This window comes from Mytilus edulis, chromosome 1, assembly GCF_963676685.1.
Source record: "Mytilus edulis chromosome 1, xbMytEdul2.2, whole genome shotgun sequence".
Lineage (NCBI taxonomy): Eukaryota > Metazoa > Mollusca > Bivalvia > Mytilida > Mytilidae > Mytilus > Mytilus edulis.
Window position 1 is genome coordinate 17661133 of NC_092344.1, and position 23390 is coordinate 17684522.

General features: G+C 30.2%; 2 protein-coding genes across 2 annotated transcripts in view; both read left to right on the top strand.

Annotated features, from left to right (window-relative positions):
- Positions 1-8420, top strand: part of LOC139526263 (BTB/POZ domain-containing protein 19-like) — a 9896-nt gene extending 1476 nt beyond the window's left edge. Inside the window, exons 2-7 of the mRNA XM_071321398.1 lie at positions 2154-2364; positions 3110-3163; positions 3906-4034; positions 5199-5330; positions 5817-5942; positions 6466-8420. Of these exons, the coding sequence (XP_071177499.1) occupies positions 2154-2364; positions 3110-3163; positions 3906-4034; positions 5199-5330; positions 5817-5942; positions 6466-6588 (775 nt within the window). The 3' untranslated portion in view covers positions 6589-8420. The remainder of the gene's footprint in view (positions 1-2153; positions 2365-3109; positions 3164-3905; positions 4035-5198; positions 5331-5816; positions 5943-6465) is intronic.
- A 7464-nt stretch (positions 8421-15884) lies between these two features.
- Positions 15885-22555, top strand: LOC139519212 (BTB/POZ domain-containing protein 19-like). The gene is made up of 7 exons (XM_071311152.1): positions 15885-16011; positions 16323-16548; positions 18721-18774; positions 20027-20155; positions 20702-20833; positions 21580-21705; positions 22334-22555. Exons 1-7 carry the CDS (start codon positions 15929-15931, stop codon positions 22469-22471), a joined length of 888 nt encoding a protein of 295 aa, XP_071167253.1. The 5' UTR covers positions 15885-15928; the 3' UTR covers positions 22472-22555.
- Positions 22556-23390: the final 835 nt, after the last annotated feature.

Sequence of the window (23390 nt, forward strand, 5' to 3'; positions counted from 1 at the left end):
AAAACACTGGTTTTTATCTAGAAAAAAAATAGGCTGTATTTATGCAGCTTTCACGATAAATTTTTAGAGTCATGCAGCCCGAAGCTCAGTTCTAAAAAAAAATAGTCGGATTCTGTTGGCTTGTAGAAAAGAATTTTACAAGCCAATGCCGTAGGAATTGTGGTTATGCATGAAATCTGCATATGATGACCTATAGTTAATTTTTGTGTCATTTGGTCTCTAATGGAGAGTTATCTCATTGGCAATCTTACCACATTTTCTCAATTTTATAAATAATATACAGAAACAAAGTTTGCTTAATTGTTGATCTTTGTACAAATACAAAAATCTGCCTGATATGATCATCTGAGGTGAGTTCCCAACATAACTCATTTTGTATGCTGTAAAATTGTATGTTGAATTAAAACACTCAGTAGACTCTTTTTATTACGTACACAATTAAAGTTACAAACAAATAAATTCAAAATGATTGTCATCATTATTATTTTTTTGTGATTAATCAGTTTAAACATGTTAAAAAATGGAGGAAATCTAAAGATTTATAACATATTTTAAGTACGGATGTGTATTGGTTTTCCTACTGTTATTGAAGACTTTGTCATAAAATAATAAGTTGTGTGCTGATCAGATTATATACATGTAGCATTTTACAAACCTGAGGACTTTTGACTCACCAGTTATGAAAATGGTGAGTCCAGGCTGATTTCCATGAGTCCATAATTCTTTACGAGCAATTAATAAAAGGTTTTGTAACAGTGGGGAAGTAAAATCTGGATCTGGATCTCAAGATTGATCCCTAAAATGTCTCAGTGGTTTGGACATTGGATCAAGATACCTGGTATGTGACTGGCCTAAATGCCAGCTGTGTTTTTATGCCCCACCTATGATAGTAGAGGGGCATTATGTTTTTTAAAGCCAAATTAGACTTTTGACCCCAATTTCACAAAATAGATCAAAATTGTATCAATACATGATAAAATTATATTGATTCTGGACACCAAATAAAAGTGTAAGTTAAGCAATTTGATTAAAACTTTTCACTCAAAATTTTATTTTTTTACCACATTTGACTATTCTGCCATTAGAAATTATATAGTCAAAAATTTCAAAGATTTTTTAAAGACTTTTGATATTATATTTTTAAAATATTTAAATTTATATGTATTAAACATGTACAAGTAAGACTATGTTCCATTTGAATAAATCCAATTATTGACTATAGATCAAATTCTACATATGGAATTTCATGAAGCAATATTTAAGATAACTTCTTAGAAGAGAAATTTTTCTTTTTAACTTTGATACATGTAGTGCAGGTAAATCATTCATTGTAAGAAGAAAATATTATATAAACAAATATCATTTCAACATTTCTTAACTAATAAAACTTTAAATAAGAAAAAAATCAAGAGACCATTTACAAATTAGATTTGAGTCATTTGAGCAATTTGATTAAACTTACATTTTTTTCTAAAAAATATTAATGTGGATTAAACAAGATAAAATTACATTGTTCAGAAAAATTTACAGGAATAAACTGACTGGCAGACTCATTTTGATGCAGCAGAACAATTAGAATTACGAAGAAAGTATAGTAAAATAGAAATTTGTATTTGTTACAAGAGAAGGTGAAAGAAACACAACTATAATATTTAAATATCTTATAATGGTCTATAATAAAGAACCCTTTATTCCACCAGCATGCAAGGTAACTTAGTATAGAAAGGGATTGTTTCATTGTTACACACAAAGGTTCATTGTTTTTGGACTGATGCATTTAAACATATAGACTAATATATGGTTTCTTATTTTTTGTGTTAGATTACTTATTTAATATATGAGGTTTTTAAATTGTGTTGCTTTTCAGCCACTTGATTTATATTAGTATTTTATGTGAACAGTCATTGTTATCATATGTTTAAATTCTAAAGCATGTATGTGATATCATTACATTTTGTTCTAATCCTATGCACAACTTAATCCTTTTAATGAAAGTCTATTTTAAAATTCAAATTCAAAAGGAGAAAAGGCATTAAGATTCAGGGAAATACCAAACAAAACTCAATTTGTTGGGGTTATTTCAAATTAAAATAAAAAATTTGAAGCATATGTAATAACAAAATAAGATTAAATGTATTTTTCATATTTTTCAGTGATGTTAAGTTCAAAATTGGACCAAACAGAAAAGCTTTTTACGCTCACAGATGTATTTTATCAGCAAGATCAGCCATATTTAAAGCATTGTTTGCTGAACAGACCCCCAACAGAGACGTAGAGATTCCTCTACCGGACACATCACCAGAAATATTTCAGGCCATGTTAGAGTTTATGTATACAAACTGTGTATCGCTCACACCTAAAATTGTAAGCATCTTAATGCTTGTGTGTTTTAAAATGTATTTTATAATAATAATTCATGCAGCGCATAAACCATGCACTCATTTGTTAAATGATTAATCTTGATGCAAAATCTGTAACTGTTTGAAAATTAAGTCGATATAAGAACCGGGTCAACCCTACAAAATAGATCAGAAATTATCTTTTAAATCCAAATATAAATGTTCCAAAACCAATCAAAGTCTGATACGTGTACATGTATACATGTAATTGCATAAGGTCTATTTCTATTGGACACATCTCAATTTATATGTGGCACCACACTTTGTCCATTAAAGTTATAGTTTATGGCATATGTATATAAATAACATTTCAGCAAACATGTTTGTGTGTTAAGGGTGGTGTTAATTTTCCCGAAAACTTATAAATTTTGCAAAATTCTGCTAAAAATTAGGTTTTTATGAAATTCATGAACAATTTGATGTCACAAATACATCACTATAGATGATTGCTGAAAATATTTTCGATTAAAAACAATTGAACATTTTAACATATGTTTTTATAAATTTTCAACACATTTTTTTTTGCAGTGAAAAAATAAGATTTTCAGTTCTAAAATTATGAGTAATTCCAACAACTTACTAAATTTTATTTACTCTTTATTTTTATTACTGTGCTGTATGAATTATGTTGAATGAAAAGTTAGAAAAAATTATATTGCCATGATTAATATAATTGAAATGTTTTGACATTTGCACCTTATCTGTTGCAGGCTTTAGATACATTTGGAGTGTCAATTGAATATGGATTAGATGAACTTAGAAAAGTAAGCTTTATACAATTTATTACTTTATTTTACTATTTGTATGAATGCCAGGTCTTTATTTGTTAATTTTCTGAGTTATATTCCATTGTTTCATATGGCTCATCGGTTGACAAAATAACTGTAAAACACTGGCAAAATGAAAATCAGTTATTTAAAGACAGTGCACATGTTAACAAAACATTCCGTATAGTAACTAAACAAAAATCATTTTAGCTGATTTATATTGAAGACCTTTTGGACAACAACTAAAGAAAAAAAATTACATTTACAATGTATGATTAGCAATACTACAATGTGCAAAAATTTATAATAAAATAGAAACAATCCATGGTTTTTATTTAGTAATGAAATTGAATTCAGGTATCATTGTCATATTAAGTTGTTAGGTACATTATACAATCATGTACCTGATATTACCAGAATAATTGTTATAGATAAAGGTACATGATATCATAACAACTAATTTTAAAGGAGAAAAGGACATCAAAATCCAAAAACAATACAATGACTTTTTTTGTATGAAAAGTTACACAAAATGCAACTGCATGTTGAATGGTCACACAAGAAAACATTGAAAATATAACAAATAATTTACCATTTTATTCTGAATTTTTGTGTAATTTGAATTCCATTAAAATTGAAATTATTGTCAAATGCAAACTTTCCCTGCTCATTTCTGGTTGTGTTATTATGATGTCTACACATCTGTCAATGACATGTTGTATTTTATTCTATTTTTCAGCTTGCAGCATTATACCTGGTAGAAAATCTTAGTGTGCACAATGCTTGTGAATGTCTACAAGTAGCTGTCACTTATAGTAACATTGAACTATTGGGGGCTACTCTCAGATTCATAGAGGAACACACAGAAGTAAGAAATATAGCAATAACAGTACACCCCATCAATTTACTGTACAGTTGACTGCATCAATTAATAAAATTTAATTTCTCTTTACATTTTGATATACTACAGTGGTTTTAATGTTTTGTTGAGCGTATTAAAATTTCAGAAAAAAATATCTTTTATAATCAAGGGCAGATAATTAATCTGAATTTTATTTGACCATTTGTGTTTTTCAATTTTTCAAGAAAATAAGATCCATGAGCCCCTATTTTTTTTTATATTATGTAATTTTTTCTTTTTAATTCTCTTATTGAAATTTGACCAATTCTTTTGTTAAAGGGCATATAATACATTTACAGGGGAGATAATGACTTGCTAATGTGAAAATAGTATTTTAGTGAGGTCAAACTGTGACATATTGGGAAAAGGATTCATTTTTTCAACTGATTTTTATCATTCAAACTGATTTAACTTGAAAACAAGTTTATGGACCCCTCTTCAAAATAACATTTGGTATGAAGATTATTTGTACCAATTTTCATGAAAAGTCAACAATGGCATTTTTTTTTGAATTTGATAAATATACAGCGGTTTTTTTTCTCTAAATTAATGATCATTGACATTATTTAATAAATATGAGTGATTTCTAATAGAAAAATTGAAAAATTATTGGGAGAGTTATATGAAATAGAAATTACAAATAATTTAACCAAAATCTGCTTGTGTTTATCTTTAAAAACAAAAAAGTTATGTATTTAAGTCTATTAAAGAAAAATACATCCACAAATCTGAATTTTGAGCAAATATCTGAAATTTCGAACTTATTATATACAAAAAGTAGCCCACGAAGGTATATTTTATATTACATATTTGATTTAATTAGGTACAAAATAATCTACGTTCAAATTTTTCATCAAAATTTCATCATTGGACCAAAACTATATCATATGCCCTAAATGTGTCTTCAATAAGGAAAAATTAAATTTCTCTGATATAAACCACATAAAATAGAATTGCTTTTGTAATTTTGAATGTATTTTTGCAATAAACAAGGTCTGTGACTCAGTGGTATTTTACAGAAGTTCAAGAAAAATCTATCATCAAGCATTTAGACACTCTAGCTACCTTAAATATATTGTACATAGCATTAATATAAAACTTTTGTTTGACATTGTATTTGTTGAATTTTAGGCTGTTCTGAAGTCCAAAGCATTCCAAGAACTTTCTGATGAATCTATGAATGAAATTCTACAGAGTGATAACTTACAAATGGATGAAATTGAACTACTGAAATATGTCAAAGACTGGGCAACCATAAACTCAGTAAGTACCTAAATGTAGTTATAAAAAAACCCACCTGAATATTCTTCTGTGTGAAAGTTCCTCTGTATAAAAGTAGACTCCAATATATTATTATGCACTGAATGGTCTTCAAATAACAAAAGCACACTCACACACAGAAAGCATCTTTAAAAAAACTACTGGTTGTCATATTTTATGCTACCTAAGCTTAATTTTCAGTTATTTGTATAGTTATTACATATACTTGTCTTGTGATTAAATTTGTGCTAGTCTTTGATCTCTAGATTGTCAAATTAATGACATCTAAGACAATGAACAAAATTTGGAAATACAGCGGAAGACGGAAAACAAAAACTTTTGATAGATATGGCTGTACTAGCCACATTCTCCAGTTACTGGTTTATAGCTTGATCAAAATATCATAGTTCACAATACCTTATGATTCATTTCCATTGTATGCAAAATGAATACATGTAGTTAATATAAAACTTGTATCTATTTATTTAGACAGTATTAGAAAAATCAGTGAGTGAAGTAGCCAGAAAAGTAATACCTAAGATTAGATTTTCATTGCTGTCTCCTGAAGAATTAGAGAAGATAGAAAAAGACAATAAAAAAGACAATCTTATTCCTGTAAGTAGCTGATATTATCCTTTTCTAATTTTGAACTTTATATTTATATAATATTTTGTTTAAAATATTTTTTGAGTTGTTGGGTTACTTTCTATTCTTTCACATATGTATGATACTACTGATACTCCAATCATTTAATTATAAGTCTAAAGACTCTGTAGTGAGTATTTTTTTGTAGTGGCACAATTGTTTCTATTGCCATTCAATACAGTTCAATAATTGATTTATAAAAATATAGTTTCTTGAAATGGTACTTCCTAGCTGCATTCAATATAAAATACATAATATTTGGTATAAATTTTTCACAAAATCTAAACATAAATTAAGCTTTCAATATAAGCAACCAACATCCTAAAACTAATACTTTTTGTACATGGCAAAATACAAAGAGAGACTGCAAAAGTGATAGTATTCAAAAGTGTAACATTTTCTTTATTTCCATTCTTGTTTAAGTGTTTAATGTCATAATTGTTTTCTAAATTTATTTGCATGCATTGCTGAATGGTGTTGCTTTTTTTTCCAGATTGATTGTTTTAACAATTCATGGCGTTTTCATGCCACCAAGAAAGGTGACCCATCAAATCCTCTCATGAAGAGAAGAAAGGGCACAGAAAACAGAGATCATTTAAAGTACTTGGACCAGTAACTGAAATATTTGTGAACTCTGTGATAATCAAAACTGTGTGTACATAGATAGCTAGACTGATAAAAATTGAATGTCAAATCAATTTAAGAGAGCTAGTGGACATTTATAGGAATAATAGGGTCAGCAAAGGTCAGAAATGAATAAATGAATACATTTATTAGACTTTTAATTTAATGTTTTTTGAATATTTTCTTAAACTTTGGAATTTTTACAACCATTTTTCATAAAAATCGGGCAATAATATTTATTCATCAATGCAGATGATGTAACGATTATAATTTGAGTTCAAACAATATGATAAAAAAAACCAGAAAACTTCAAATATTTCACATGCATATAGGAGGATTTAGAAACAAACAAAAAATTGCTTCTTTAAAAAAAACATCCGTCAGAGCAGTTCTATTATAAAGTCATTACTTAATTTCATTCTTTATTACATTTTTGGGACTACAAAATAAACCAAGAATAATTGTGAAGTTTCATTATAAACGCATATGACAATTTGGAAACTGATTTGTTATTCTGAATTTTATAATTAACACAATGTCAATAGTGTAAAATGCACACACAATGATGTTTTAATATTTTTGGTGTTTGCTTTACATTATGTATCTAATCTAGGGATTTGTGTACAAGGTAATATTTGAAATCCTGATAAGCATTGTGTATAAACATTTTTTCAGTAGGCATTTGGACATTATTTATGCACTCATTTTGTACTTTTTAACAATTGTCCTTAATTTTTTGTGCAGTTTTGTTTATGAAAGCATTATTAAATATCCCATATTTTTTGTGCAGTTTTTGTTATGACAGCTTAATTGCTCAATAGCAATTGAAGTTTATTTAACAATATTCTGCAATGTATCTTAGAAATTAGTTTTATGTTAATTCAACTTCATTGTCATTGCTGGATAAATTTTTAGATAAGTTGAAATGTAAACGTTTTTTTTATTTTTGGTAAGTTCCAAATTTATTTAGCTTTAAATATCATTTAATAGTTAGTTTGTTGTTGATAAATTATAAATGGTATAATTACCTTTATTTTTACCTTTATATAAATGGTATAATTACCTTTATTGTACCTTTATATAAATGGTATAATTACCTTTATTTGTACCTTTATATAAATGGTATAATTACCTATATTTGTACCTTTAATGATTCCTTTTAATATTATTTATGCATAAAGATTTGCAAACAGTTACTACACAAAATAGTTCTGCAATTATTATATTTTTTCTTGTTAACATGTTTGTATTTCATTTTATAGTTATATATATATATATATATAGTATCTTAGCAATTTTACAAATTAGGTGCTTTTGTGTGAACCTTTTTGACTTGAATGTAGCCACCTTTTATGAAATAGTTCCGTCCAGTTTTATATGTGATGTTTTTGTACCTTTTGCTTTGAGATATTTTTTTATGATAAACAATTATATACAAAGTATTTGTTAAGATTTGTTATTAAAATGTTTAAAAATTTAGTAATATTCATCATCGAATTCAGTTTCTTGAAGAAATTGAAGCAGCAACACGATTTTTTATTGTACCTTATCTAAAACATCTAATACTTTTTATGACTAAATTATTGTTTAGATTTCACATCAGAATGAAAATATCAAACTTTGGTTTTCTTTCATGATTAAGACTTAAGCTAATATTTGATTATACGAACCAAGACCAATTATCATTTTGGATTTTCTTTTCCTCCTTTGAAAAAAAGAACTTTGTACGCAATTTTACATATCAGACAATATGTGCAGGGGAAATAACTCTGTAATAATTGTGTTTTTTAAATTTTCTAGTTTGATAATGTTTATTTACATCATGTGTTTCACTGGGGTAAAGCTGATGACCGTAACTGCATTCACGGTCATCCCAAGATGTCGAATGAAAAATTAGGTCAGTTTCTGTATTGTCTGTTAAAGTGTTTCTATATCATTTTCTTTACAAATCATACATTGAAACGATGTAAATTTATAAAAGAATCACTCGGAAATCACTAATTACTTCTGAGAAATGTGCATGAAACGGGAAATTCGATTTAAAAAAATCGCCAAGATGACCGTAAATCACAATCGAGATGACCGTAACAGAATCAGCGATTCATAACAAGGCTGACCGTAACTGCTTTTAAGATGACCGTAATTTGTAAATGATGACCGTAACTTTTAAAGGATGACCCTCAATTCTAAGAAATATCCGTATTTATATAACTATCTTTTTGTATCAAATGATTAATCGTGTTGGTATACACATATTAATATGAAAGTTTTATCCTATAGGTAGAAGAAAATAAGACGTGCTTCAAATGCAAAGATTACCATATGTATCTTTTTTTACAGTAGAGGGTTCAATTTTTAAAATGAATTTGCCAAAAGACATGCGGTGCACAGCCTTCAACTGCTCGACAAAAGATTTTTTTTTGTTTCTGGGATTCCTTTTAATGACATATAATAAATACACATTTTTAAAAATGCCAAAAAATTGCATGTACACCCATTGATATTATATCGTCTTTCATTTTGTCATGCAAATAAAATAACAGAAATATTTTGAAAATATCATTCGAATAAACTAGTGAAGGTGAGCTCCAGCAAAGTAGATCCTTAAAATAGTATTGTACGAAAAGCGTATCACAAGGCGGAACGTTGTCAATTTGTATATATACAGAAATGTTATTCATACAGTCAGGATTCTACTTCTTAAAACTTATCTCCCCATTACGCCAGTTCATGCTCACAGTCGTAGAAATGGAAGCCATTGTAGGGATGACGCTCTGCCAATTTTGCTCTGGAAAACTGATAAATTTATCCACATAGCACCATTACGATCGATCGTTATATGTCAGTTATATTTTAAAATACAAATGTATCTACTAGCTAATGAGCATTAGTTAATGATCTTGTCTGCATTGATTCAACTTAAAAATATTGTCTGTTTGGATGTCAGATGGAATTTTTGAAAATTCTTAAGCATTTAAAAAAATTCTAATTAAATATTTCGTGGAAGGGCAGACTAAACATTTTCAGTGGTTGAAGATTATAAACCCTAGTTATCACACACACACATTTTCATCATTCAAATTAAAAGACTGCCGTCAAGTACTTTTAGAAAAAATAGCTATTCGAACACACCTACTCTGTTTTTGTGATTCATTAAATAGGTATCTCAATAAAACCATATATTTCATCTTTTCGTACTGTCATTTGTTTACGTTATAAAGTCAACCTGTAGCTTTGATATATAATAATGATAGAATCTGAAGCGAGATGCTATATAAAATACTCTTGTTTTGTACGTTTTAAAGACAAAATATACACCCCAAACATGCCCTAACATAAAAAAGGTGCACTCGATTTTTCTCTTTTTCGATACAATCGTTACCTGTTTTGGGGAATTTTTTCTTGATTCACATAATGGAAAGGCAGACACGAAAATTTCTGAACTAAAAGATTGATATGTTCTCCGTCCGTGATAAAAAAAATCGGAGGTTATGCATTTTCTACATCCAACTTATAGATACTATATATAAAAAAGAAGATGTGGTATTATTGCCAATGAGACAGCTATCCAGAAAAGACCAAAATGACACAAACATTAACAACTATAGGTAACCGTAAGGCCTTCAACAATGAGCAAAGCCCATACCGCATAGTCAGCTATAAAAGGCCCCGATAAGAACCATGTTGTCGACTTGATATCTTATTGTTTTGCATTACTATGTAATAGATACATTGAAAACTTATGCAAATGGTGTTTTTAAAATAAGAAAATTGTCGTTTTATTTGTTTCTATTAACTTTTTAAAATTTTGTTACTATATCAAACATTACAGTTAACTTTTATCGCTTTCTCGATAAACACAGAGCTTCAATTCTTTTGTTCTATTTCAAAAGTGTTTCCGCCTGCATATATCAAGACAAATTAAGATTTTAATCTGCTTTCTCTGGACCCATACACATGGGCTCGATTACCAAATATTCGTATGTATTATTAATGTTTTTAATGCTCCATTTATTAGCATTATGTTTTTCTGGTCTGTGCGTACGTTCGTCCGTTCGTCTGTTTGTTTGTCCGTTTGTCCAGCTTCAAGTTAAATAAAATTGAAACTTAGTACACATTTTCCCTATGGAATGATCTTTTTAATTCTAATGCCAAATTACAGTTTTATCCCATTTTCATAGTCCACTAAACATAGAAAATGATAGTGTAGATGAGGCATCCGTGTACTAGGGACACATTCATGTTTCTTCAAATTTTCGTCGTATCGCTGTAAATTTGTGTTAAAATTTTAACGTCGATTCAATAAATATTTCATTGTTTACGAGAAATATGCAATTTACTATCATTGTTATCAATCTTAAATATGGCCAATTATATTATAGTTTAAAAAAAGAAATTTATGAAACATATTTATATCCGCTAACCGAGCCCCTATTGAGATCGACAAACTCAACAAAAAAGCTTTGAATACAATACGGATATTTCTTAGAATTGATGGTCATCCTATAAAAGTTACGGTCGTCCTATATAAATTACAGTCAATCTTTACAAATTACGGTCATCCTTTACAAGTTACGGTCATCTTTTTACCAATCACGGTCATCCTTGTTTTATGTTACGGTCATCTTGAAAATATTTTGATTATGATTTACGGTCATCTTAACGATTTTTTCAAATCGAATTTCCCGTTTCATGCACATTTCTCGGAAGTAATTAGTGATTTTCGAGTGATTCTTTTATTAATTTACATCGTTTCAATGTATGATTTGTAAAGAAAATGAAATAGAAACACTTTAACAGACAATACAGAAACTGACCTAATTTTTCATCCGACATCTTGGGATGACCGTGAATGCAGTTACGGTCATCAGCTTTACCCCAGTGGTGTTTTAAGTATGATGAATGTATCTTAAGAAACTCATTTGACCTCATTTGATTGTAATAGATTAAAATATATGAAATTTATTTATTAAATATAACAATTTGTCATAGTTGTTATTTTTGTTTCATTTGCAGTAAAAAATGTGGCACTCTACTTTGATTTTTTCAATGATAAATGTCATGGACAGAAGAACATATGGATTACCCTTCTGTTGGTTAAGAGGGCAAAAAAAGAAAATCTTCTAATAAGAAAAAAGGACTATTGATAGATCATTGATATAGAATCCAATCATCCAAGCAACATGATTTCATGCAGATTAAAAGATTAATTTATTAGCATACTCTCTTTGGAGTTTTTGAGTTGTTTTTGTCGAGCCTGCAACTTTTGTCGCAGAAAGCTTGACATAGGAATAGTGATCAAGCGGCTGCGTTAGCCAACTTCTTAAAAGCTTTATATTTTAGAAGGTGGAAGACCTGGAGGCTTAATACTTTGTAAATGGATGCCTTGTGCTACGAAGTTTCAGTCAGTCACATGTTCAATGTCCTTGACCTCATTTTCATGGTTCAGTGACTACTTGAAAAAAAAGTTAACATATTTTGTAATGTGAAATTCTCTCTTATAAGTAATAGAATAACTATATTTGGTATATGTGTACCATGCAAGGTCCTCATGTCCGTCAGACAGTTTGCACTTGACCTCAACTGCATTTCATGGGTCAGTGAACAAGATTAAGTTTTGGTGGTCAAGTCCATATCTCAGATACTATAAGCAATAAGTCTAGTATATTAGGTGTAAGAAAGGGATGTTAGGTGTGCATTTCCAACTGGCAGGTGTCTTCTAACCTTGACCTCATTTTCATGGTTCAGTGGTCAAAAGTTCAGTTTTTGAGTTTTGGTCCTTTTAACCAATACTATATGCAATTGGTCAACTATATTTGGTGTATGGAAATATTTATGATCTATATGTCCACCACACAGGTTTTATTTTACCTTGACCTTATTTTCACAGTTCATTGCTCAGTATCAAGCTTTTGTGTTTTGGTCTGTTTTTCTTAAACTATAAGCAATAGGTCAACTAAATTTGTTGTACAGAAGAATTGTTAGCTGTACATGCCTGACGGGCATGGTTCATCTGACTTTGACCTCATTTTCATGGTTCATTTGTCAATGTTTAGTTTTCTTGGTTAATGTTAAGTTTATGTGACAGTTGTAATAAAGAAAAGAAGGCGAGACATTTCAGCGTGTGCACTCTTGTGTAATGTTTGAAATTTGTATTCCTCTCATTAGATATTTGTTTATGGAATTGTATTCATGCCAGGAGTCAGTGCTACTGTCCCTTAAATGAATTCATCATTGAAACTGTTAAAAATACCTATCATACCTTAAAATGAGTCTATAATACCTGCAAAAGAACATGTCATACCTGCATGATACATGTGTTGTTGTTCCCGCAGATAAAGACCCATACAACATCTTTTATGTGTGTAAGTCACATTACAGAAACTGCTTGTAAAGGAACTAGGTATTTAGGTATTAGTATTGGCAATTCACTTATAAACTCTATATATACCCCACAACATCAAGGAAGAAATTTTGAATAATTATAGGTCCATTCTATGTTGCTGTTGAATTTCAATAAAAGATGAAGAAATGGATCTTTCTTCACTGTATTGGATACCTAAATTACAAAAAGCGTCATAACACACAACTTTATATTGCTTGGTCTTCCTGAAGTGCTCCAATAAACTTTTTTAAGTTATTAACTGCAATTATATTATCGGCAATCAAATCCAGCCTTTAAAGTGGAACTACCTGCAATAAGGGTGGCGTGATAAGATATGGACACTAAACAGTTCTAAAGATCTGTTAGATTCGATACAATCAGAGTTTCTTTAGTATTAAAACTATTTGACTTTTCTGCACTTATCACAAGCATTCCCCATTACAAACTAAAGAAATATTGAAAGAATTGATTACAAACAAAAGAATAGCCAACGTAAAAATAAGTATATTATTAGGGGTCGAATGATAAATCGTAAAATATCGATGTGATTAAAAACAAACAAAAATCTCTGAAACTGACATTATCAAGAGGCGTGGTTTCTTGACTGACAACATATATGTTACGTTTGGATAAAGCGTTTCTGAGCAAATCAGCATTCCATGGGAAACAACTGTATTCCTCTTGTCGAGTTGTTCTTTATTAATATGATGCCTTTATACATGGGATTATTAGGAAAAATGAAAAGTAGCTAGCATTATCTTTTTTTATTCACTTTCCACTGTAAAGAAGATTATGTCCTCTCTTTAATATATCAAAGTGTGTTGACTATCCTATCGAACTTGAAATAAAGGATACAACACTGAGATACAGTTAAATCTTCCTTATATCTTTATTCACATATAGAAATTGATAATGAGGGTCGGTTGAGAACAAAACTTTACAGAAAAGGAGATGGTTTGAGCTTTCCAATTGTTCAATTTCCATTTCTATGAATTAGCATTCCAGTAGAGCCTGCATATGGAATATAAATCTCCCGATTCATGCATATACCAAAGCTTGCATTTCATATCCTGATTTCATTGATAAAGGATTGCTGCTTCCAGTATTGTTCCAAGTGCTGAAGTTGAAGTCATCCCTACGAAAAAAATACAGACGTCATCACGAGTGCTTTATTTATCAAATAAGATCTACCGAATTATAATTTTCACCAGGTTTATACTTGCATATGCAATACGATGGGTGTGTATAGCAGGTCATAAAATGCCTACCATTCCAGAATGTGCCGCCGCGTCAGCAGTTTTTGGTGGTGCTCGTGCTGTTCAGTGTTAAGTTTCAGAAGTGGTGTTTTTTTTTTAGATAAAAATAAAAATCATAGGCCGTCTTTTCCCTCATAGCTTTCAGCTCTTTGATTTAGATAGTTGGTAGTCTTTTGATCGATTTTGTTTTGTTTTAATGGCGTTGTCAGTTTGTTATAAACGGAGAAGGACTAAAAACTAGCATAATATCCTGGATTGTATACTGGATCCATGCATATATAAAAACGCATATAGGTATGGTCATGTATATGTTACCATCCTTGTGTTGTTTTTAGATCTTCATAGTTGACCGATTTGCTTACAATTTGACACAGAAAGCATATGACATTACTTTCAACAGAATATATATATATATTAACATTCTACTTCAATTTATTTCGTCCTAACCGAGTGCACATTTAGCTTTTCAAAACGGAATCTTCAACTTATGATAGATAGGGGTCTAAATTAAAATCCATAGACTTTTTTCAATAATTTGCCAAAATGTAGTTTAAATCAGGTTTTTCTCAAATACATAATAAAAATGTATGGTTTTTTTTTCAGCTACAGATTGTGCAACTTGTCAGATTTTGTAATATGCAATATTAGAAAATGTACCAGTTTAATGTCTGAAATTCAAATGTACATGCATCAACCTAACATTAAGTGCTATTCTCTTTGTCCTCAAACTGGAAATGAGGAAACCTGAATGGTTTAAATTTAAAGTTTATTTTTCACCGTATACCAAAATCATATCCATAAAAAGTCTTTTTGTGTTCTTATAATGTGTGTGCATCAGTGTTCAGTATTAGACTGTATCATGAAGTTGTGAAATATGACAGAAATATGCGAAACAAAAGACTGTGTGCTTGCATCATCCATTTGTGTTAAGCAGTTCATAAAACACTGATAACTTGTTCATAAAAAGCTGTACAAATTATAATTACAACTTATAACAACATATATAATCAATCTATTATTTGATGATTGCTTATAACTATTTTCCACCTTCAATTTTAGAATAAACACAGTCTTCTAATTATCATTGTTTTGATAATAAAGATACAATATTGCATTTCATTGATTGGTAGATTTTTTTTCTGTATCCGATCATAGAGGCTATTTTCTAATTATTTTGTCTATTTTCTACATTTTAAGTTCAAAATCGGATTAGAAAGTACTTATGGTTTATAATGTCAAACATTAAAATGCTTTGATCAATGATATTTGTTATTACCTGTATATATAATACAATCATAAGGATTTTAATTGATGTCATTCAGTGCTATTTCACAATGCATAAGATGCTTTTTTTCAGGATTCTTATGTTTTTTGGTATTGGTAAACAGTGACTATAAAGAAATTAAGTCTTGAGATATCCTGGTTTTATAACTTATTGCATGAAAAAGTCTTTTGCAGGAATATAATTCATAATTTTTTAACTTCGGCTACAGTCATGTTCTGTAGAAATAACATCTATTTTTAACAAGTCAACATACTACCATATATACCACTTTCTTCATCATACAAGATCTCTTTAATTCAACGATTAACCAAATAAATTAATCCAGATTAATAGGTTTTATCCGCTTAGCTATGCATAAACTTTTAAAACATTTTTACTGACGGTGTTTCAAATAAAATACTCCAAAATGGCGAACGAAAAAACTATGAAGGGAAATATAGAAGAATTTGCCGTTCAGATGAAACGGTTGGTGAACAACAAAGAACAAAGGTAAGCCAAAATATAATGCCAAAATATACCAAAATGTACATTGTTTTCAGCACACAATTTAACTCCAAAGCAACAATGTTTGAAATTCTATCTTAACTTTACCTGGTTACCAAATAATAAGTCAAATTCTTAACTTTTAAATATTAATTTAATTGAATTATAGTCTCAGATTTGTTTAAATGTCTGTTCTGTTCTAATCCCAGATTCAAACAAGTAGATCAGCAGTCTCATCAAACACTCTTTTTATATATGTTCATGATGATCCTAAAGAGAAAGAAGTATACCAATATTTGTATTTGATCTATTTTCAGTGACATTAAATTTTTGATCGGATCAAACAGAAAACCTATATACGCACACAGATGCATCCTAGCCAATCGATGTGCTGTTTTCAAGGCAATGTTTCAGGACCAGGCACAAAGAGCCGGTGTGGTAGACAATACTGTCCCTTTTGTTCTAGCAGACATGACACCAGATATATTTCTAGCTGTGATGGAATTTATCTACACCAACTGTGTTACACTGACACCCAAAATAGTAGGTATTATGTATAAGTTTTTGGACTAATACCGAAAATAGTAAATCAGTTATGCATCAATTTACTTAGTGACAAAAGAAAAAAACATCAGGATGGAAAGGAGTAGGTCCAGTAAGGCCCCTTTTTGGTCTCAAAATATAGCAGTTTTACAAATTGTTAAAATGTAAACATTTACTTATTTATTTGAAAGTAGAATGCTTCAGCCAACTTAATATGGGCTGTTTTTGACAATACAATGCACATATATCGGGTATTAGCATCATTAAGTCATGCTAAATTACTGAAATCTTCAAATTTTTAGTATTTTAGTTAAGTTTAGACGATTTCCGTCTGAAATGAAACGGGCCGCATTTGTGTTCATTCTTAATATTGAAATGTAAGTTGTATTTGATGATGATAAATAACATATATAAAGGTTGAGGATGAACACGGATGCGGCCACTTTCATTTTTGACAAAAACCATCTGAAAACGGTAACATTTTTGGGCATATTTGATAGATTTTTCATATTTAAGCTTGAATCGGAGCGTTTGTAATGACTAAATCAGTTAAAATCACAAGTTCACATAAACTTATTGAATCAACTGAAATAGCCACTTAAGTGTTTAAAAAGTGGTCAAAATCTTTCGTCAGATGAATCTGAAATTTGGGGGCAAAATCGGCCCTTAGTGGACCTACTCCTTTAATAGGCAGTTCACTCCAACTTTCAATCACTAGTAAATTAATCTTAGTCTGAAACGGTCATTTTGATCTTTACACCAACTGAAAAGTCTGAAACGAAAAACGATAAGTCTTGGTTATAGTTAAAGTTCTTTGTCAAATATTTTCTTGTTGTAATTCAAGTTCTGTTCAGATATCATGCTTGCAGTCAATTCAATACTGTTCAGTATCTTTTAATACAATTCAGCACGTTTTTGTTTCGTACGGGTAAATAGTACTTAACATAGACAGACCAGATCTTAATTAACCACGAGCGAATTGTATAATCAGTACTGAATTTACCGCAATGGATAAATGATAAAAAGTCTAAAGTGCACAAATTGACAGGGCATGGGCTCGTAATTACGTAGTTTCGTTTTATGTGTAATTTAGTCTTGACATCCAAACAACTCCGATGGTCATATAAGCAATATCAACATTTTAAATTTTAGTTTCTTGTGTATAATTCGGAGTTTAGTATGACGTCCATTATCACTGAACTAGTATACGTATTTTTTAAGGGGCCAGCTGAAGTACGCCTCCGGGTGTGGGAATTTCTCGCTACATTGAAGACCCATTGGTGGCCTTCGGCTGTTGTCTGCTCAATGGTCGGGTTGTTGTCGCTTTGACACATTCCCCACTTCCTTTCACAATTCTATAAATATATATTATATATGTATATATAATATTAAGCATACTCGTGCTATTGGATTTTTCTACATCTGTCTAATTTCATATTTTAGATTTAAAATATATGTTAATTGTCGATTTTACCTGTATAAGAATGATTTTTGTGGATCGAACCAGTCAATCAGATGATTTATTGTTTCACTTTTAATGTTTACATTCTTGTCTTTAGGTAACTAAACAGACACAATGCATGCGTTATCCATATCTAACTTGCAAGTGAATAATTCATTATCAATGTTACTTAGCTTAATTTGACAAACCTTAACCATTCTGGCTGCTAAAATCGAATCAATATTTTACTATGTCAGTGTCATTAATGATTAATGATTGAACTTGCAAAAAAATCATACTTTAGATATTTTATATATCTCGTAGCTAGTGACTGATTAACATAACTCAATGATTAATTTTCAGCCTTTTAAGAGCTGTTCAGATCAAAATTACCGTTTCAGTTTAACATTGGTGTACTAGTGGATAGTTTCAAGTAACTCAAATTAGACAATTTTTGCCTTCTCAAATCAGAATTGTATTTGACTTTTTAAATGCCAAATACATTATTTGTAATTAAATTTTTACATGTTCAATTATTAAATAGATATGACTTAAAATATATCGTTGTTAAAGTAAGTTGCTTTGGGTTGACATCTTTGTTTTGTCGAACTTTGAGTTTTCAAGAATTGCAACACTCTCACCAACATCCATGTGCTGACTTTTATTAACTTTTGTTTGTGTCATTATTTAAAAATGAAGCTCATCTAGAGTTCTGTACTTCTGTTTTGTAGGCTATTGATTCGCTTGGAATAGGACTAGAATATGGGCTAGAAGAATTGAGAAAGGTATTTCTCTAATTTTTGTGCTGTTTTCACATTTCCTGACCGGTGTGAGAAAAATATTTCTCCTCACTAGTGAAAAATCTGTTCTCGGCAAATGATTAGTCGAAATTTGATTATGACGTCTGAATGTTTTGTTTTCTTCTCAATTTTCCTATTGTGACGTCATGAAAAAAGGCGACCTTGCCTGATGACGTCGCATATAAAGAGCACAATTTTCTGAAAATCTTTGAAAAAGAACGATAAAAAGCATTAGAGAAACAGATTCCGACACTATAACTCGTGTATTACGATATTTCTCCACTCTCGACAGTTAAATTTTATTATTTAAAGGGCTCGGCAAGCCTCGCGCTTTAAATAATAAAATTTAACTGTCTCGAGTGGAGAAATATCGTAATACACTTGTTTCAGTGTAAGAATCTATATATAAAACTTATGCATGACATGATATGGCGATATAACCGTGTCTACAGTATTTGAACTCTGTATGCTAAATGTTCACCACTTGGACAAGGTGGCATTGCAGTGGAATCGAAATTTGATGCTCTACATGTGAACAAAAAAATAGTTTTACCGTATAAAATTTCCATCTAAACCAAATTTAAGGAATAGGCTTAGAAAATAACTTCATGTTTTTTTTTAATTTGATTTGTATTAGTATGTTCATTTCAAACGTTCAAACATTCAATAAGTTGGCCCTTTTGTTTGTTGGATGCAGTGATTATTTATATAACTAGCTTCATCGGAAAAAAAATATGGCAAATACTAGTGCACCCAATGATTTGGTGCTTTGAAAATTTGTATTGAAATCGCATAAAGTGCAGGATGTTTCGTTTGACGTTTGTGAAAATTGTACAAAGGAGACTGCATCACAACTGCAAAGTGAAAATTTCAATAAAATACGGTATGTACTACATCAGGATCAGCACAGCGTGATCGTCAGTTTGATCCGTGTTGAAGGCCTCAATAGCTGTGACTTCGAGACGAATACAGCAATTAAAGCGCTGTTCCTTAACTTTTGTATTTTTTTCTGTGCATATAAGGATTGTGTGTCATGGATGGATGTCCCGTATCCTTTCTTTTCTATTATATGTGTAAAGATATGTTTTTTATGTAGAGATTTGTAACAAGAAGATTAGTTAAGTGTTTATGGACAATCCTATTGTTTATCAGTGGAGTTTTGTCACAAAATGTCACTTGCCAAAACGTTAACACTCTTCATAATATTTTATGATTTTCAATTCATGTTACCATTTAGCTTGCAGGCCACTATTTGATAGAGAATTTAGCAGTTCACAACGTTTGTGAATGTTTACAAGCATCCATAGTGTTCGCCCAGAACGAACTCAAAGACGCATGCATCTTATATATTGATGAACACACAGAGGTATAATATATATGTTTGTGTCTGTTTTCTACTATCTGGGATTGAAGATTTTCAGACATTAATAGCTTTTTTTTAAATCTACATTAAGTTATATGAAACTTGGACAGAAGCTTCTGTAAAAGCAAAGTTGTAATATTTTATCTCGTTCTTTCTTTATATTTTACTCATAAAAATATACTTAGATTTGCTGCAGTCAACATTATACTTTTACATTAAAAGCAGCTGTCGCAGGGGATACTAAATCTAAGATCCTTTTGGTAATCATAGTTTAGAAATTCTAAAGTCAAATAGCAGTTACTGACATTTTTAAAAGCTCACTGAGTGTTTGTGTGCGTGTTTGATTGAGAGGAGGGGTTTTCGTCTTGACTTGGCTGTGTAAATACTAATACGCTCATATAAAAATTAAAACGACTGTTTGAGGGATTAATGGGAGATATATCATAGGTTACAAAACAAATCCCCAACTTTTAAAATTCTTACAACAAAATATCAACATAACAGTTATGAATATGAATCAAAGACCTTAGATGCATGATTATTTTATAGGATGTGTTTAAATCAAAGGGATTTGCAGAGCTGTCCGAAGAATCATTGGTGGAGACATTAAAGAGCGATGGTTTAACAATGGACGAATCGAAGATACTGAAATATATCAGGGACTGGGCACAAGTGAATTCTGTGAGTCAATAACTTTTTTTTTTGTATGACTATAAATGTTATTATAATATTTATCGCTACAATAAATGCATTTCTTATATATCAGGTACCCTTTTTAAATGGCTCGCATAATTTGTATATCATAAACTGAAATCGCTCTATGGTAAATTTTACGTCACAATTGTCAATGACAGAACAGTCTACGCAGAGAAAATCTGTTTCTGTCAAGCTAGAACACAGAGACAAAACACATTATAAGCACTGTATGTGTCATCTCCCTTTGTACATACAAGTAACATTCTATTTTTTCCATTTCCAAATAAGAAAGGTTGTTTTGTAACCCTCGTTACATACTTTATACTTTACTTTTAAAGATGTATCATGGCATGAAGATGAAGTAATGCATTATAGGATTCAACAGTTTTTTTAAGGGATTATTGATGTAAAACTGGGACGATTTAATGTAAAGTTTGTGAGCCAGCTGTCCAGTTTACACACAAATAACATCTAGAAAATGTGTTTAATCCTTGTTAATCTACCCAATCATTTGTATGCTATTATTCTTTAAGTTTCAACTTGAATCGCGCATGAATTATCCGAGTTAAATTTGCACAGATTTAACACCGGCTACGTATGTCAAATTCAATAATGTTTAGATATGCAAGTAATATTAACAATATCACAAAATAAAAGAACGCCGCATATAATTCTTCGCAACAAATTCAGAAAAAAAACAAATTAATTGTACAATGATTGTATTATTAAAGGTTGTTCTAAAGAAGCCATATGTAGAGATAGGAAAGAAAGCAGTAAAACAGATCAGATTAACACTTTTTACACCAGAAGAAATAGAGAAAATTGAAGTCGAAAATCGGAAAGAACCCTTTGTACCAGTAAGTCATTATTTATTTTGTATAATAAAACTGAAGTCAACATAACAATAATGAAAGAGTTGATATAATTTTCCTTACTGTTTTTTTAAGGAGAGAAAACCGTCATATACAAGTTTAACCACTAGAATGACTAGTTCTTATAGTACTACTACTAGTTCTACCACTGTTTCGACCAATACTTCTATTAGTTCCGTATACTCATACAACTACTAGTTCTACCATTGTTACGACCAATACTTCTATTAGTTCCGTATACCCATACAACTACTATTACTACCACTGTTACGACCAATGCTTCTATTAGTTCCGTATACCCATACAACTACTAGTTCTACCACTGTTACGACCAATACCTCTATTAGTTCCGTATACCCATACAACTACTATTACTACCACTGTTACGACCAATACTTCTATTAGTTCCGTATACCCATACAACTACTAGTTCTAACGATACTACTACTAGTTCATTCTCTTATATAAATACTGATAAAGTTAAAAACAAACATAATTTGGGGACTAAAATTAATATTAATGAAAATATATCATTGCGTAAAGCTCTATATTTTTAACCTTTTTATTTTAAGATAAATGAATTAAACTTATATTCGGTTCATTTGATTTGCAGATCGAGTGCTTCAGCGTAGCATGGAAATTTCATGCCACAAAGAAAAGCGACAGTGGTAATCCACTTATGAGAGTGCGAAAGGGCACAGACAGCAGGGAACACCACACTCACTTGTTAACCGAAGCACCCTCAGCTTAAAACACGATGAATATGACATGACTAGTAGAATTGCTAGACATCTTTTTATATAAAAAAAAAAAGTATGTCTGTTGTTGTTTCTTATTTGACATTTGTGTAAGATTTAGCAAGCAAATTAAGTCGTCATTAAAACAAAGGACCATATATTTGTCTCCTCGGAGATGGTAACTTGCAAACAGTTATGCAGCACATTCAAATACCGAACTAAGAAGCTATTTGGTATTTATTAAATAGGGTTATCATAAGAATGTTTTAAATATGAAGAAAATTGCTTTGAAGCCCATATAACCCGTTATTTCTTAAATCACGCAACTTTTTATATCCCATTTTTTATGTGAAAATGTAATTATTATCATTATTAGACGATAGTATCTTAACTGAGTTACCTTCTAAACTGTATTAAATGATTAACTGAAAGATAATTTAGTTATATGGTTACCTCAAATTGTTACACACTGCTGGCTTTCGAAAGAAGGTCCCTACAGACTGGAGGAAAACGGAGAAAATTGAGTTAAATTTTAATTAAGAACGGGTTTAAAGCCACTGGGAGCCTATGACTGATAGAATATGTCATAGTAAAGTTTGAGAAATAGTTCCTGGCCAATGAGGAGGTTTGATTCGTAACTTTGATTATACGTACACATTTGTCTTTATGTTGATTGCTCGATGTGATGAATGGAGATCATAGATTGTTATTAGATTTAACTTTGGCATATTAAACTTAAATATGCTTCCCTTTAATTTTTTAAATATGATTGAAGGATTTCTTTCAATATTATCGATTGCTTTCGTATATAATAGATGCACATTGGTGTTGAATGTTCGTGAAAACAGTTAAACATTTTCAAAACATTCTTAATTTAAAAACAAGTCCATATTTTTTTTTAAATACAGATATGTTGTTGCAGAGATATATTTT

Bases quoted from the DNA above. Each gene is read 5' to 3' on its own strand.
- LOC139519212 (XM_071311152.1), top strand. From the start codon at position 15,929: ATGGCGAACGAAAAAACTATGAAGGGAAATATAGAAGAATTTGCCGTT. The intron at 16,012-16,322 runs GTAAGCCAAAAT...ATCTATTTTCAG, and splicing joins GTGAACAACAAAGAACAAAG to TGACATTAAATTTTTGATCG. The intron at 21,706-22,333 runs GTAAGTCATTAT...TTTGATTTGCAG, and splicing joins GGAAAGAACCCTTTGTACCA to ATCGAGTGCTTCAGCGTAGC.